This window comes from Crocuta crocuta, unplaced genomic scaffold, assembly GCF_008692635.1.
Source record: "Crocuta crocuta isolate KB4526 unplaced genomic scaffold, BGI_CrCroc_1.0 scaffold193, whole genome shotgun sequence".
NCBI lineage: Eukaryota > Metazoa > Chordata > Mammalia > Carnivora > Hyaenidae > Crocuta > Crocuta crocuta.
In genome coordinates this window covers 2913622-2930766 of record NW_027529624.1, presented here as the reverse complement: position 1 = coordinate 2930766, position 17145 = coordinate 2913622, and the positions used below count along the sequence as shown (strand labels likewise).

The window sequence follows — 17145 nt, the reverse complement described above, 5'->3', positions numbered from 1 at the left end:
CCCCTTCTCCACTTCTTTCCCTGGACATTGGCAGATCGCAGAGATCTACATCTTGTCCCAGCCCTTCTTGGTACGAGTCATGGCAACGGAGCCTCCTGTGATCAGGTTACTACCGGGTAATTTCACCCTGGACATCCCTGCCTCCATTATGATCCTCACCCAGTCCAAGAACTCAACTGCTGAAGCCATCGTTTCCATGGACTTTGTAAGCCTGAGGGGGCAGGAGGGCAGCCTGTGGACACAAATCATGTTCCTTCAGTAGGCATGCATTCCTACATGCTCGACTCAGTGTTTGGGGGCATGAGATATGATGCGTGAGTTAGTGGCGAGGACAGGGGTGAGACTGGAGTGGGGAAAGTATGGGAAGCCAGTACTGATCCCCCCTACATGGTAAAATACCTCTCTCCCTTCTCAGCTTCCTTTGTGCCATTCTCTCACTTCAGTTACATTGATAGCTGACTTTCTTTTTTCCCCAAAATAAGTCAGGATGTAATTGAAGGCTATTTAAGCAGATGAAGGCCAAATACAACCCAATGGAAAGGGACTGATACACTGAATCCAAGTAAAGTGTCACACACACACACACACACACACACACACACACACGGAGAAGAGAGATGGAGGGGAAATAGAAAAATGATTTAAGAGAGGTTCCTAAAAAACCTTTATAATTAATTTCCCTACCTGCAAGACAACATTTTCAAAGCTATTTCTTTCCAGCACCTCTGGAAATGAAAGGGAAAGTGGGGCTTACAATATTTGGAAATAAGAAATTATATTTGCAGCCAAAATAGACTAATTCACTCCTCTTAGTAATGAATGCTTTTGTTATCTACAGGTTGCTAGTACCAGTGTTGGCCTGGTCATTTTGGGACAAAGACTGGTCTGCTCATTGTCCCTGAACAGGTAAGTTTAATTGATTTGACTGTTGAAAAACTTAGTAATAAGTGAGTCAACAGACCATAGAGACAAAGTGAACATTAACAGAGCAAGTGAAGTTACCATTGGCTAGATCATGAATCACATAGACACTTCTCCTTTAATGACCCAGATAGTTTTAAAGTATGGGCTTCACTAAAAACTGTGTTGTGGATTTTTTCTTTTTCCTTCCCATTAGACAGTATCCAGATAAAATGGGGAGCCAGATAATTGTAAATATAACTCCATAATACAAATTCACATTCTAATGGTACGTAACAGTATAAATTAATGTTCCTCTTCAACAACTTCAGAAAGCATGCTATGAGGAAAGAGCATGGAACTTTGAGGTCAAGGAACAAAGTGTCAAATACCTGGTCATTGGTTCTATAACCATGATCATGTCTGTTAATGGCTTTGAGCTTCAATCTCCTTGTCTATAAAATACTGAATTGGACTGGGGCATCACTGAGGTGTCTTCCAGCTCTGAAACTCCAACCCCATTACTAGAATATAGAGTTTAACAAAACCATGCCCCAGAGCCTAGCTGGTTCTCAGATGAATGCCATGAAGTGTGAAAGGGATTGGGCAAGTCATATATATACATAGACCACTGGACAGTAATTCCCATTTAGAAGAACCGTCTGCGAAACCCATTTTCCTCAGCCCTGTGAAGCTGATTGATAGTTGAAGCCATGAATCAAACTACCTAGGGAGGGGAAATGATATTCAGAATGATCCATGGAAGGAAGAAGAAAAACTTTATAAAAAGGCCAGAGGAAGCAGAGTCTGGGAAGAACAGGAAACCGACAGAGGGGAAAAGTAAGTCAATCACTGTAAGTTAACTGGATGGCTATGAAGACTATTGCAGAAACATGGAAGATGGTTTCAGCAAAGTGATACTAAATGGAACAAACAGAATACAAAACTGCATAAACACAGCAGTCATCTGTGTAAAATAGCTTTCCATCTGGACAAGAAAGTGAATCGCAGATGAAGAGTTGTGTTAGGAGATTGAATGGGCTTTTCTCCTTAGAATTTTCTCTGTAACTATATTGTTTTCCCAATAAAAGGAACAACAACAAAAAACGTAGTATGGTTTCCCAGAGAGATAAGATTTCAAGAAGGCCTTATTACATTTCACCCAGCTCTGCAATGCAGGACTGATTTCTTCATTAGCCTCAATAGGCATGGATCCTAGAGCCCACAGATACCTTAGGGACCCATGAACATATTTTGATATATTTTGAAAGAAGAATTAGAAAATGAATACAACCCAGGCTGAATTATACTTATCTTCATAACAACACAGTCTTCGAATATAATTTTTAATATTTTTTCATGGAAGAAGGGCTCCCAGAGGCAAAAGCGCCCCGAAGAGAGCCCCCGAAGTCATAATGTGGCCCTATCCCCACAAGGTCAAGGATGATGAAAGTCTAAACTTTGATGGGTCATCTTTGAGATGGCAGTTTTAATAGCTGAGAGGATGGAGGGCAGAGAGCGGGGCGGGGGGTGGAGGGTGGTAGGTGAGGGGTAGGCAGCATGGGAGGTAGGCCAGGAGAGAAGACAGAGAATGCACAGTTTGGTTTGCCTGAGCAGCACCACCACAAGCGCTGGGGAGCCCTCCATCTGCAGCGTGAGAACAGGGCTGCTAGGAGAGGGGGCTGGAAATCGGGCAGAATGGGGGAGAACAGGGGCAAGGCCCCTCGTTGAGGCGGCAAGCTCTTGAGAAGGGAGAACCCCCATTTGCATTTGAGCAGGAGTTGGTTTACTGACAGAATTTGGAGGAAGGATTTAGTAAGGATGGGGCTCCAGACTTGTGGCAGGAGGTAGGCGAGACCTTAAGGAGCAGAGACTAGGCTCACTTCTCTGCTTAGATGGGGCTGACTCTCATCCCCAGCGTTCCTCTGCACACTCAGAGGGCACTAGGTTTATTTACAGGAATAATTGCAAAAACGGATTACGACCTGCTAAACTCACATCATCCAAAGAAACATGTGGATCCATTCTCCAGCTTCCTGCAGCCCACAAGCTGGGGACCTGGGGAACACAAGCTGAAATCAAGACTCCTGCCTTCCTGGAATCTCCCCAACCCCACCCACCGCTGCGCCCCATCTCTGTTAGCTGGGGAGACTTTCAGCACCTTAGGCTTCCTGAGGCCTTCTGAGCAGGACTGGATACACGATTCGCAAGGCCCATTGCAAAATGAAAATGTGGAGCCCCTTTTCAAAAACTTAGGAAGAATTTCAAGATGGAGACAGCAAGGCATTAAAGCAAGTGTGGGCCCTTCTGAGTGAGGCCATGTCCCACTGCACAGGTCACCGGCATCGATCTACAGGTGGCTCCTGCAGGGGTGCTATGGCAAACCTGGGGCTGTCAGAGGACAGGGGGTGAGGCAGATGGGCCAGGCACCACTCAGTCCCCAGGCAGCTGATGCAAGACTTTGCAGAGGAACAGAGGCCCTGCTGAAGGACCACCTTGGTCTTTGGCCACAAGAAGAGGCAGCCCCACCTCCCTCACGACTGCCCCAGCCAGCGCCTCCTCTGTGGTTCCATGAGCCCTGCTTTTCCAGACAGACAGCCTGATTTGGTCTTAAGTGATGTCAGAGAGACAACAGCACCGAGAGGTATAAAGGGGGCAGAGGTCAGTGAAGCATCCCCGAGAAGAACCTGGGAAATAGGGTCTCCACATTAGGCTCCCAGAACACCAACCCCCAAAACACCTTTCTAAACACCCCCCGCCTGAATGTGTCTCCTTCTGGAGCTGTTCACGGCTGGCTACATAAACAGGAGACACAGAAACTGAGGTGAATCAGTGTGGTGAGTTTAAAGAGGCAATGAGAGGCGCGCCTGGGTGGCTCAGTAAGCTGTGTGTCCAACTTGGGCTCAGGTCACGATCTCACAGTTTGCGGGCTCGTCCGCATCAGGATCTGTGCTGACAGCTCGGAGCCTGGAGTCTACTTCAGATTCCATGTCTCCCCCTCTCTCTGCTCCTTCCCTGCTTGTACTCTGTCTCTCTCAAAGATAAATAAGCATTAAATTTTTAAAAATAAAATAAAGAGGCAGTGAGATCACAGATCTTGGCATCAGACTAGCTAGTTCAGAGCCCCACCTTGCCATTCATTAGCTGTGGGATCTTGGGCAAGTTACTTAACATCTCTGGGCCTCCATTTTATTCTCTATAAAATTAGAGAATTTTATATAATACAACCTATATAATAAAAGCCACTTCAGAGAGTTATTGTAAGGAATACATGAATTATCATTGTANCATTCATTAGCTGTGGGATCTTGGGCAAGTTACTTAACATCTCTGGGCCTCCATTTTATTCTCTATAAAATTAGAGAATTTTATATAATACAACCTATATAATGCAAGCCACTTCAGGGAGTTATTGTAAGGAATACATGAATTATCATTGTAAAGTGCATGTTAAGTGTTCAAGAAGGTTGGCTATGGCTATTATTTAAAATTTGGGGCTGGCCTCAGCCAGGGGAAGGAAGTGCTCAGTTATACAAAATCATTTAGGAGTCAGGAAACACTCATTGCCCTGTCTCCCACCCGGTGATGGCAATTGGAGAAACTGTCTTTTATTTTACTATTTATGGCTACTTTTTTTAAATTTTTTTAATGTTTATTTCTGTTTGAGAGAGAGAGACAGAGTGGGAGTGGGAGAGGGGCAGAAAGAGGCAGAAACACAGAGTCCGAAGCAGGCTGTCAGCACAGCACAGGTTGTCAGCACAGAGCCCTATATGGGGCTTGAACTCACAAACCATGAGACCATGACCTGAGCCGAAGTCAGATGCTCAACCGACTGAGCCCCTATGGCTACTTTATTATGGAGGCTACCTGGAGGTAGCTTATTACCCCTGCTTTACAGTTTATAGAGGTCACAGAGCTATTGAAGAGCAGAGCCAGAACTTGAACCTGGGTGAGCGTTTTTCACATCCATGAGTGTTCACTTAAGACATTGTACTGCCTTTGATGTGGTACAGAGCCAAGACTTAGAAGATTTAGACAGCAAATACCCTTGCCCAGAAGAGGAACCCATGAGTATGGAGTCCCACGAAATTGAAGCAGGCAGTATGTCCTTTCTCAATGTTAAATGATAGAAGAGAAGCCACTGGCAGTGGGTGACTTGCAATGGAAAATGCACACGGCCCTTTTCTTGCTGCATTGAGAAATGGGGTGAAGGAAAAAATAAAGAAAGCAAAAGCAGGGAGTACTAAGTAATCAACTTGCTCTCTGTGGGTATGTCTAATTAAGAGCACAGCCCTGTAGTTCAGGAATATCTGTGAATTCCACCTCAGTCATTTGGTAGCTGTGTGATCCTGATCAAGTTATTTAACCTAAGTTTCTCTAAGTTTCAGTTCCCTCATCAGCAAAACAGAGCACCTATCCACAGAGCTATTGTATGGGTAGATGAGATGTCTGAAAAGCACAATGTTCTGCACATCATAGGTGCTCAAGATATTTATTACTACTAGTGGTGGTATTTTATTCTCTTTCCCCCTTCTAGGATCACATTTTGACTGAATAAGAGGGAGAAATTGATCCCAAGAGAGGACAAGTCAGGACAGCCTTAAAAGCTATAGAATTGGCCCTCAAAATCATAAACCAGATTTGTCCTGGTCTATCTACAACTGAGACTTTTATTCCAAACACAGTTCTGTTTGGAGGTAACCCCAGTACAGGTTGGTCCATGTAGTAGACATTTTTGAGACCAAATTAAACACCACTTTCTTTTTTTTGGTCCCCATGCAGATGACTTAATCTAACCCTTTTTCTTAATCACATGCAAAGCTCAAGGCAATTACATATACATTATTGTTGAAACATTTAGAACCTTGGAACAATTTTGACACTGAAACGAGTGAGGCATTGGACACTCCCAAACTGCACGTCACACCAGTAACACCAACATACACACACACACACACAGACACACACACACACCACCACCACCATCAGAGAATATAAATACAGCTGGCTACAAGCTGACGGAGTCACCACCCAGTTCTATGCCTCACATCCTGGGCAGATAAACATTTCCCAATGTGAGTCATCTGGAGGGAAACCCAGAAAAGAAAACAGGTCTAGAAGAAGGGATCCAGTTTCTGTTGAAACAGTGATTTAGACAGGTCATCAGAGCGGGGGCTTGGCATTTGGGCTGACCGCCATCTCCACCCTCCCTCTGAGGTCACGGGGAAGCCTGGGCACAAAAGTTCCGTAGTGGGAGGCCCCTGACAAAGGAGGAAACCCCAAGTGACTCCTTCCCCTTCTCCCAGACTTGCTGGAAGAATTGCCAGTCTGCAGAAGGCAATAAAGACAAAACATTGGGGAACTCTTCCTCATCAAGAGGGTCCTTATAATACTGGAAAGGGCTCAATACATGCCTCATATTAAAATCTTCAATTATTAGGTTAAATCCACAGCCTGGGGTTGTCAAGCACTTCAACTACCTTCCAAGCCAGACAATCTTACCTCTCAGAGCTCCCTAAAATATTCTGCTTTAGACTGGCTCACCCTCGAAATGACCCCAGTTCCAATAAACACTCCCCTACCCATCCTTTATCTGCTCACTTATCCACAGTCAATTAATTCAATGAGAATTTACTGATCACTTATTACATGCTTTACACTGTTCTTGATACAGAGAGTAGAGAAAAAAAGCAATTCATGTCTAACTTCCATGTCCACAGCCTGGTAAGAGAAACACTCAGATTAAAAGGCAAAAACTGGGGAGGGGGTGCCTGGGTGACTCAATCAGTTAAGTATCTGACTCCTTTTTTCAAAGCTTATTTATTTTTGGAGAGAGAACACAGGGGAGGGGCAGAGAGAAAGGGGGACAGAGGGTCCCAAGCAGGCTCCATGCTGACAGCAGAGAGCCCGATGCGGGGGTCAAACTCATGAACCCACGAGATCATGATCTGAGCTGAAATCAGACGCTTAACCAAAAGAGCCATCCAGGTGCCCCGGCATCCGACTCTTGATCTCAGCTCAGGTCTTGATCTCAGATTTGTAAGCTCAGATCTCATGCTCTGTGCTGGGCATGAAGCCTACTTTTTTTATAAAAAGGCAAAACTGGGTACTAAAGGAACATGGTGGAGTGCTTGTGAATGGTAGTGTACAGAGTGCTTCTCTCAAAGGGCAGTCTATCCCTCCCCCCATATCTTACGTGCACAGACATACACACACCCTCCTCCCGCCCACACTGGTTTCTTCACCTTCTCATACCTCTTGGGATTCCTGTGGCAGGTCAGTGTGCTGTGTAAACCCACAATGGAGCACTGAATACAAGCTGCATTGTATTGTTCTCTAATTATTTCCTATACACACAGCTTCCATCTGTCTATCATAAATATAGTTATAATTAAAATTCTTCACATTGCCTCGTGCACTACTGAGCACAGAAGGGTCACCTAGGAAACCTCTTGGCCTGTCCATCTTTTCTCTCCATACTGCAGCCAGAGTGATCTTTACAGAACACAAACATCATCTCCCTTTTTAAATATATTTTTTAAATATTTTTATTTATTTCTACGAGAGAGAGAGAGAGAGAGACAGCGTGAGCAGGGGAGGGTCAGAGAGAGAGGGAGACACAGACTCTGAAACAGACTCCAGGCTCTGAGCTGGCAGTCAGCACAGAGCCCGACGCGGGGCTCGAACCCACGAACCGTGAGATCATGACCTAAGCGAAAGTCGGACGCTCAACCGACTAAGCCACCCAGGCGCCCCTCATCTCCCTTTTTAGAAACCTTCCATAGATTCCTTACTCTTAAGATAAATATCAAAATTTTAACATGGCCTGAGAAACCCAGCCTGGTCAACCACTGTCTGCCTCTCGAGCGTCATCTTACTCTGTTCTCGTCCAAGCCTCCATTCCCTGCATGGTATCTTCACAACCTCTGCAAGACAGTCCCCTCTTCCTTCCCCAATTTGCCTTTTTAATCTTGCTCTTTAACCTTCACATGTCAGCTCAAGGACATAGTTCTCTTCCTTGGGAACCTTCCTGCACTTGCCAATTTAGATCAGTCTCCTCTCTTATTTGCCTCCGTGAACTTTTTTTTTCCTTCAGAGCATTGATCCCAGTCTGTAATTAAACCATTATCAGCGGGCTTATTTGATTAATGTGTGCCTCCCCACTAGGCTTTAAGCTACATGAGAGCAGTGGCTGTGTTTGGTTTCACTTACAATCATTGACTCCAGTACCTGTCCCAGAGCTGACATCTATTAGGGGTTCAATAAGTATCTGCTGGACAGATGAATGAATGAATACTAAGTGCTTCAATGTGCCATCCTCTGTACTCAAGTTCATAGTCAGAGGGCAAAGAGGTAAACCAATGTTATAAGATTTTGAGGGTGAGGATTGATTTTCGTGTCTGCTATGGCCAGAGGGTTGGAGGAGTGGCATTGTGAGTGTCCGTACTTTGGTCCACTTGAACTTCATTCTGTCCTATTTGCTCTATTGACCCAGATGACGACCCCACCATCATCTGACACGCTTAAGAGTTTGCACTTTTGCTCTGGTTTTCCATCAGGGCAGTAAACCTTCTCCAAAACCTTTTAAATAGGCTCTACTCTTAAATGTTTGCAAGATAGGGCTATTTGAGCTCCCTTTCTCCCCAAGAACTCTGTGGTTCTGTAATCAGATTAGTTCCTAGTAGGGGCGCCTGTCAGTTAAGCATCCAACTTCAGCTCAGGTCATGACCTCGTGGTTTGGGAGTTGGAGCCCTGCCTCAGGCTCTGTGCTGATAGCTGACAGCCTGAAGCCTGCTTTGGATTCTGGGTCTCCCTCTCTCTCTCTGCTCCTCCCCTTCCCTCCATCTCTCTCTCACTCTCTCTCTCTCTCCCTCCCTCAAAAATAAGTAAATATTTTAAAAATTAAAGCAAAAAATTAGTTCCTAGTAACTGTGCTTTAAGCAACACGTTAGGGGCTCCCTGCAGGACCAAAGGTCAAAAGACTGAACTCGGTCGCCACCTAGTGGTCGGAGTTGCACTTGTGTGTTTTTGCCAGAGAGTTGCTCTGTTTCTCTGCAGTTAGTAAGATGTGTCCATTAGCAAACTAACCTGATAAGTATGCCTAGAGAACTAGGAAGCAGATAGAAGAAAGACAGCCTGGGGAGGAAAGGATAGTCAGGCATGGGAAACTCCAGGCAAGCTCTACTCACAGCATGTGGTCCTGAAACAGCCAGTCATGGCTTGAAGGTGTGGTGACAAAAATTCACAAGTGTGGGGCTCCTGGCTGACTCAGTCAGTAGATCATGCAACTCTTGATCTCAGAGTTGTAAGTTCAAGCCCCCTGTTAGGTGTGGAGATAACTTAAGAGATTACTTAAAAATAAAATCTTAAAAAAAATAAATTTACAAGTGTTCCACCTCTCAGTCAGATAAATTTCTAAAAACTGGCCTAGGTTGCCCATCATAAATGGCAGTTTGGCCAAGAGGAGACACTCCTCCCTCACATTTCTCCAGCGATGCCATCAAATGTTTGTTCAACTGCTCAGCTTACCTCCTTTAAAGATGCCCTAAGGATTCTCGTCTCCACTTTCCACTGAGATCCACTTGAACCACAGTGCCATTGATGCCATCTCTGATTCTTGTCAGATCTGTCTTTTTTAGTTTTTACTCTTGCCTGTCACGTTGAAGCAATCTCAAAACTTAATTCCTATTGACATGATATTGACTGATAACAAGCAAGCTTACCTCTTATATTAATATCTATCTGCTCCTTAAATGTAATAACATAAAGATGCCCGGAAGAAGTAACACCGGAGTTAAATCGTAAGCAATGAAAAGAAGTTAACCAGTCAGAGAAAAAGGGGAGGGCCAGTTTCAGAAAGAGGGAACAGCATGAGGAAAAAGTGTGGAGGCCAGAAATATCATGGAATATGCAAGGAAATACTTTACAGTTGTTTAAAGATCTTTATGACCTTATCCACTCTAATTTTGGAGAATCCAGCACAAAATATATTGCATTCAATATATTCAATATTCAAATGCATTCCACATTTAATATCATTTAAATTTACCCATGGGTGGAGTTTAGTTAAAGTGACGAGTGGCCATAATGTTACTGGTTGTGGGCCTGTATTAATTTCAATTTTTCAGGATTTTTTGTTATGTGCTCTAAAGCCAATATATTTTTTAACCTCAGATATATAGTGCCTGATTAATAAAACAACATAGCACCAAGCAGTTCAGAGTTCTTGGATATAAAGTTCAAGATGGAGAGTGAACAGAAGTGAGAGCAGAGAGGCTACTGGACCCCAGAATACAGAAAATTTTGTGTGCCGTGTAAGTGTGTTGGACTCTATCACAAGCCATTAAAGAATTTTGAAAAGGAGCGTGTCCTCATCAGACATCCCTGTCATATAGCTGACTCTGGGCATGGTGTGGAAGACAGACTGGAGAAGATCAGACTGGAGACAGGGAGAACCTTAGAAGGTTGATGCAGGGGGAAGGCTCTACACACCTGGGCAAAAGTGAGCCATGGAAGCTAAAGGGGAAAGTAACGTGAGATAGCATCCTACAATGGAAGGGAGGTTTGATGGCCATCCAGAGGTCTGAGTTCTGGTCCTAAATCTGCCATTAGTATTTCCCCTCTTTGGGCCTCAGTTTCCCCATCTGTGAAATGATAGGATCCTCCCTGTTGACTACTACTACTTCATATTACTAATACTATGCACAGAAAATCAAATGTGTATTCTGGGAGTTCAGACCAAGAAACTGTGCAGACTATTTCTCCCATCCAAGTACTGACCAAGCCCCACCCTGCTTAGCTTCAGAGGTCAGATGAGACCTGGCACAGTCAGGGTGGTATGGCTGGAGACTGAAAACTGTTTTCTTAAGATTGTGCTGCATTTGAGTTGCCAACATTAAGTCCCATATAGCAAACACACTTGAGAAATCCATTCTAGTTACAAACCGAAGCCTTTTGCTACTCCTGCTTTGCTTGGTAAGCAGCAAATATAGGGATAAAGATGCAATAGAACATTATATCCTTACAAGTCTGTGTGTGAGTGTGTGTGTGTGTGTGTGTGTGTGTGTGTGTGTGTTTAAAATAGTGGCTTATGGACCTTAAAAAAAAATCCCATTTCCTTTTTGTTCCTTTCTACTGAGATGGTCATTTTTAAATCTTCCGTCCTTTAAAATGTTTCCTGTTTGTTTTGTTTTGTTTCAGATTCCGCCTCTCTTTACCAGAGTCCAATCGCAGCAACATTGAGGTAGGAGTCAAAGCTCTCAGGGTTCTCTGTCAAGGGAAAAATGAGAATTTTCATATGTAGTAGCTGGATGACAGTTTTCTAGGCCCCTGGGTACTTGGCTTCACCTTGAGCGTAGGTTTTAACTTTAAAATTCCTTGTGTAGCTACATGTCTTCCAACCCCATTAACTTTTAAACAGGACAGGAACTCTCCAATTCACTTTTATCTATTCAGAAAGACTTAAAAGAATTTTTTAAAAACTAAGACCTATATAATGTTGGGTGAAAAAAAAAAACAGTCATTTTAAGGGAGATTTCATTTTTTGGATAAAGAATCTTTAAGAATTACGGATAAGATCCAGACTCCCAAAGGATGAGGCTATCTGTAAATTATTAAGCCATGATTAAGTTTGCTCTTTGAAGCCTTTCTATCCATCTCCTAAAAGCGTATCAAGGCTGGCTGTGCAGATACCTTTTTGGGGGTCCCAGTCTAATGACCTCCTGATTGGAAGAATATAGTCCATGGAAACAAGCCCCTCCCCCAAACTTCAGGAAGATCATCCAAATCACTAATTGATGTCCCTATGCTCATGGTACCCACATTCCAGAGCAGTGGGTCTCACCTAAGTCCAGTTTTGCCCCCCACCCCCAGCCCCGAAGACATTTTTGTTTGTCACAGTCTAAAGGGTGCTATAAGCACTTTGTGAGCAGAGGCCAAGGACGCTGCTTAACATTCCACAGCGCACAAAACAACCCCCACAGCAGAGAATGAGCCTTCCCAAAGTGTCAACACGGCCACTGTTGGGCAGTCCTATTCTAGAATGTGAGAGAGAGAGAGAGAGAGAGAGAGTGAGTGAGAGACAGGGGGAGGGGAAGGCAACAAGCAAATTGATATTGTATGTGCTGAAAAATATTATAGAGAAAGATAAATCAGGGCAAGAGAATTGGCAGTGCAAGTAAGCATGGAGGTGGGGATTATAGCGTTGGGGTTTTGAGACGATTAGCTGGGATTATATATGAAATTTATTTAGCACATCGAACACATGGCAGGTATTAAATAAATTATAGCCATTGTTTTTACAAAAATTAATTTTGTAAAAAAAAATTTTACAAAAATTAATTTCAGTTATTGCCACCTCTATGTCAAGGCGCAGTGTAGCGTAATGGTTACCTACACAGACTCTGAGACCAAAATGCAAGAGTGAACTCCCACTTACTGGCTCTGTGGCCTTGGTCAGGTCACTTAACCCCCCACAGGGCAGTCCTGGGACATGGTAAGTACTGGATTTATTACCATGTTCACCAGAAGCAGCTATTAAGAGAGAAAGAGAAAATAGCAAAGAAACCAGAGAATTTATCCAGGAGACCAAACAAGACGTTTTTATAGGAGCATCTTGATTTTTAGGTTGGGAAGATGAGGAGCCAGTGACAATAGTGTCAACAAGCCGGAGACAATATCTTTCATGCCAGACATTGAAATTTAAAATACCAAGATCGTCTCATGCACTATGGGTTAGCACCTCCATGGCATAGCTGTTTGGTAGAGGACAGACTATAGTCCATGAGAAAGCATGGCTGACTTTCTCATGAATAATATTTCCTGAGCCTAGACGAGTCCCAAGTCTTCCAAGAAGACTCAAAAAAAACTGCTTCGTATGAACAAGAGAGCGTGCTAATGATGACATTTCTGAAAAAATGACAGTGGTCAATACTGGGCATTTTACATGATATTAACTTGTTTAATCATGAGAGCAACCCTGTGACATTCATGCTGTTTATCTTCATTTTACACTTGAGGAAACTTAGACACAAAGAGGTTAAAGAGCTTTCCCAACATGACCTAAGTGGTAAAAACAAGAGATAAACCTAGGAACTCAGCCTCAGAGCCCTCCTCGCTAGACTGCATAGCTTGCTAAGCATGTAGGATGTTCAAATATATTCACTGAGTGAATCCATGTTCGTCATGTCCATTTATTTTTAATACCTGAACTTTCCCAGGAACTGACACTCTGCTAAGGTTTAACAACTACCATAGTTTGCTCAAGATAAATTGGATGTTCTGGTGAGACTATTAAATATAGAGCATAACATAATGCAAAGGACTTCAATTAAGGGCATACTTCAATTAAAGGTATTCCTAATTGGGATACTTGGCAATTGTTTAGATTGTCTGACTTGGTAATTATCTGAGCTGCCATGTTTGCTGCCACCATGTGGTCCCTCTGCATTTGTTGTCACCATGATCTAGCATACCCAGGGGCAGACATGTCTATCCTCAAGGAGGGAAAAAAGGTTGGGAAACTGTTGAATATGCTTTCCTGCAAAATAGCTTTCAGTGTCTGGAAAGTGAGCCTGTCTCTATGGGGAGATTCTAACTACCGCCCTCTGCCGTGATGAGGTCTGGGAAAGTGCACGTCCAGACCAGGCATGGTACTTTCAGAATGCCCTGATTTGGCAACTGACTTAGTATCCCTTCTCATTTTAGGTCTTGAGGTTCGAAAACATTCTGTCCTCCATTCTCCACTTTGGCATCCTCCCACTGGCCAACGGTAAGGGATTCTTGGGAACATGTGCCTTTGACGTTAACCAAACATTGGGGATTGTTTGGGACTTTCCACCCCAAAGCCTGTACTTGTAGCCTGTTATTTTGTGAATCCAGGACAAAGCCAGAATTTACAACATTTGTACCATCAACATAGTGGTTGCAAAATTAGTTATTCCAGTCCAAGCCTTGTTAGCAACACTACCTGCAGAACTCAGCAAGAACAGTTAAACTCTTCCTCAACTCTGGTTGAGTTAAACAGATTGAAACTGCCCTCCTGAGGCAGTGAAGAATCTCCTTGGGGTCAGCCAGAATCAACCAGAAATGAGACTATTCTCCCTAGAGGGCATCTCTGTGGTTCTTATAAGCAGACCACCATCTGGATAGACAGTTCTCATGAAGGACCGTCCTAGGCTCTCTCCCTGTGCGTAGTCACCCACTAACTGCAGCATCTTGAGTTTGGCCTGGTTAAAATACACTTTGTGTCAGAGGCCAGAATGTTCTCAGACCTACAAATTAAGGCATTTTCAAAATATAAACTGGACAAGTTGCCAGCATTTTTCTGCCATGTGAATGTACATAATCACACATGCATTTTTATTAAGCACTTTGTTAATTAAGTGAAGAGCATTCATCCAGGAAAATGCTAGAGACATAGAATGAAAACTCAGAATCAGAAAGAAGGAAAAGTTATATATTTAAAAGCTATTTATTTGTCCTTTACTAAAAAGTTTGCTAAAACTTCTGTGTCTGTGCCTAGTTATCTTACACCTTGTTCTATATTTTAGCAAAATTGCAGCAAGGATTTCCCCTGCCCAAGCCACACAAAATCTCCTTTGTCAATTCAGATATTGAAGTTTTTGAGGTAAGAATATGAATATTCTCCTAACTGCACAAGTTGTTTTCATACTAGAATAAGCCTCTTCCTAATTTCCTTATCTGTTTTATGCTACTTTGTTCTGCTTCGTGTGTTTCCAGACCACATTTTACAGACAAAATGTTTAGCCCTTAAAGTTTGCAGTTAACAATGAAAAGCATTTAACCATGAGTTTAAAAATCAACCCAAGGGGTGCCTGGGTGGCTCAATCAGTTAAGTATCCAACTTTAGCTCAGGTCATGATCTAACGGTTTTTGAGCTCGAGCTCCGCATCTGGCTCTGTGCTGACAGCTCGAGCCTGGAGCCTGCTTCGAATTCTGTGTCTCCTTCTCTCTGCCTCTCCCCCATTCACACTCTGTCTATCTCTCTCTCAAAAATAAACATTGAAATTTTTTTAAAAATAAAAATGAAAATAAACCCGAGCCTGATTTCCCTTCACAGCCAGACCTATTCACACCACAGTACGAGAAGGTACACTGCAGTGTGCCTATTTAGTGTATTCTCATTGAACTGTTGCCTGAACCAAAGACCCTCCTCTAGTTCAGGATCTGTTGTGAGCTACTTCGTCATTAATCGTTACAAACAAGCTTCAGAACACCTTTTTTCTTCCATTTCGAAACTTTTCTTTGGGGGAGGGAGGTAGAATAAGATTCTGATGGAATTTTCCCATCCTGTACACTATCCTGCCCACCCCCTTCCCTCCCCACCTCCCCTTCTATAGTTGTTTAAGTCTCATAAGGTGACAGCTATCCCAAGTGGCCTGCTCCTATGTCTGAGGCATTCACAAGGGGATGGGGGTGGAGAGGGTGCGACACAGAAGGACCTGGTAAAGGGACCACCTCTCCCTCACTCTTCAGCAAACCCAGATAGCCTATGGCTGCGGGTCCCCAGACTGTGACGTTGTCTTCACCCTTGTGTCTTTTTCAGGGTTTCCTTTTGATTTCCACCGACCTGAAGTATGAAACGTCCTTAAAGCAGCAGCCAAGCTTCCATGGTTGGGAAGGTCTGAACTTCATAAGTAGACAGTGGAAGGGGAAGCCAGCTGCTTGATTTCCTGTCTGGAGTCCACTCCAGGAAGTAGATGGCTCTTAATCCCACAGCTACTGTAACCCCAGAAGGGGCAGACAGTACACACCGGATTGGAAGCCCTTGTGAAATGCTTTGGCTGACAGTTTTCTTTCTCAAACCCTCAGGGACAGAAGGAGGCAACCTGGGTTAATGAGCTAAATCAGGGTGTGTGTCCCCATGTGTATGGAGGGGTGGGTGTTTGAATGTGTGTTCATGTTTGAATGCATATTTGTGTGCTCCTGTGTTAATAAAGTGCTGGGGCCAAGAGCTAGGCATGCACTTCTGAGGAGGCGCCTGAGAAACTCTGATTTGCATGAGTTGTTACTGGGGGAGCTCCCTTGAGCTCTCTCAGCAACCCAGGGTTTCCCACACTTCCCTGCATTTTGGATTTTATGTTTTATATTTACTGCCACTGTCCTCTGTTTTTAATTAAACTTGTTTTCTATCAATGTCAACCTTCTCTTTTTTGGGAAAAATTCCCTGCTCTGGATTTTTTTTTTTAATAAAGTAAGACAAAGATGACAGAATTTAGCATCTTTAAGTTGATGAAAAGTGAGGTTGTACAGGTTTCAAGGCTTGATTTTAAAAGGGAATACTTCGGGAGGCCTGGGGGGCTCAGTCCGTTAAGCCTCTGACTCTTGATATCAGCTCAGGTCATGATCTCACAGTTTTAAGTTCAAGCCCTTCATTGGGCTCTGTGCTGATTATTCTGAGTCTGCTCAGAATTCTCTCTCTCTCTCTCTCTGCCCACACTCACTTGCTTTCTCTTTCTCTCTCAAAATTAATAAACCTAAAAAAAGTTTTAATAAAAGTAAATAAAAGAGAATACCTTGCCTCTTAGATGTTTCTAGTGAGAAACTGTGGTCACAGGAAACTCTGGAAGCTATATCACTTCTTTAGGTTTTAGGATATTTTCCCTCCCACATTAAATGAAATGGCAGTGCAGAATACCAAGCCTAGATCATTGGTAGTTGATGACATTAAGGTGTTAGAGCACCTAATCATCAGGGTGAAACTGAGGCAGAAAAGGAGGAAAGGGGAGCCCATATGGATAACGTAAGAAATGAACAGAAGACACAAACTTCGCCTCTGTGGCTCTGACAATCCGGCAGGGAGTGGAAAAGAGCCCTTTCCTGAAGTGCCTACCACGCCCCATGCTGGTTACTCCATGAGCATCACTCATTTAATAGTCAGATACTCTTAAGAATTGTGGTCCCATTTTGGACCTTGAGGGTGTTATGCTGAGCGAAATAAGTCAGGCAGAGAAGGACAAATATCCTATGTTTGCACGTATAGGAGGATTAGGAGGAACTTGACGGAGGAACAAGGGGGAGAAGAAGGGCGGAAATGGTGGGGGAAAGGGAGAGAGGCAAACCATGAGAGACTCTTGAATGCTGACAAAAACTGAGGACGGCTGGATGTGGGGGGGAGGGGGGGATGGGCATGGAGGAGGGCACTTGTGGGGATGAGCACTGAGTGTTATGTGGAAACTAATTTGACAATAAACTATTTGTTAAAAAAAAAAAAAGAATTGTGGT

General features: G+C 43.6%; 1 protein-coding gene across 1 annotated transcript in view; it reads left to right on the top strand.

Annotated features, from left to right (window-relative positions):
- Positions 1 to 15589, top strand: part of BPIFC (BPI fold containing family C) — a 31906-nt gene extending 16317 nt beyond the window's left edge. The window contains exons 10-15 of the mRNA XM_077761942.1: positions 35 to 205; positions 839 to 906; positions 11101 to 11143; positions 13606 to 13669; positions 14451 to 14527; positions 15467 to 15589. Coding sequence (XP_077618068.1) covers positions 35 to 205; positions 839 to 906; positions 11101 to 11143; positions 13606 to 13669; positions 14451 to 14527; positions 15467 to 15589 — 546 coding nt within the window. The remainder of the gene's footprint in view (positions 1 to 34; positions 206 to 838; positions 907 to 11100; positions 11144 to 13605; positions 13670 to 14450; positions 14528 to 15466) is intronic.
- Positions 15590 to 17145: the final 1556 nt, after the last annotated feature.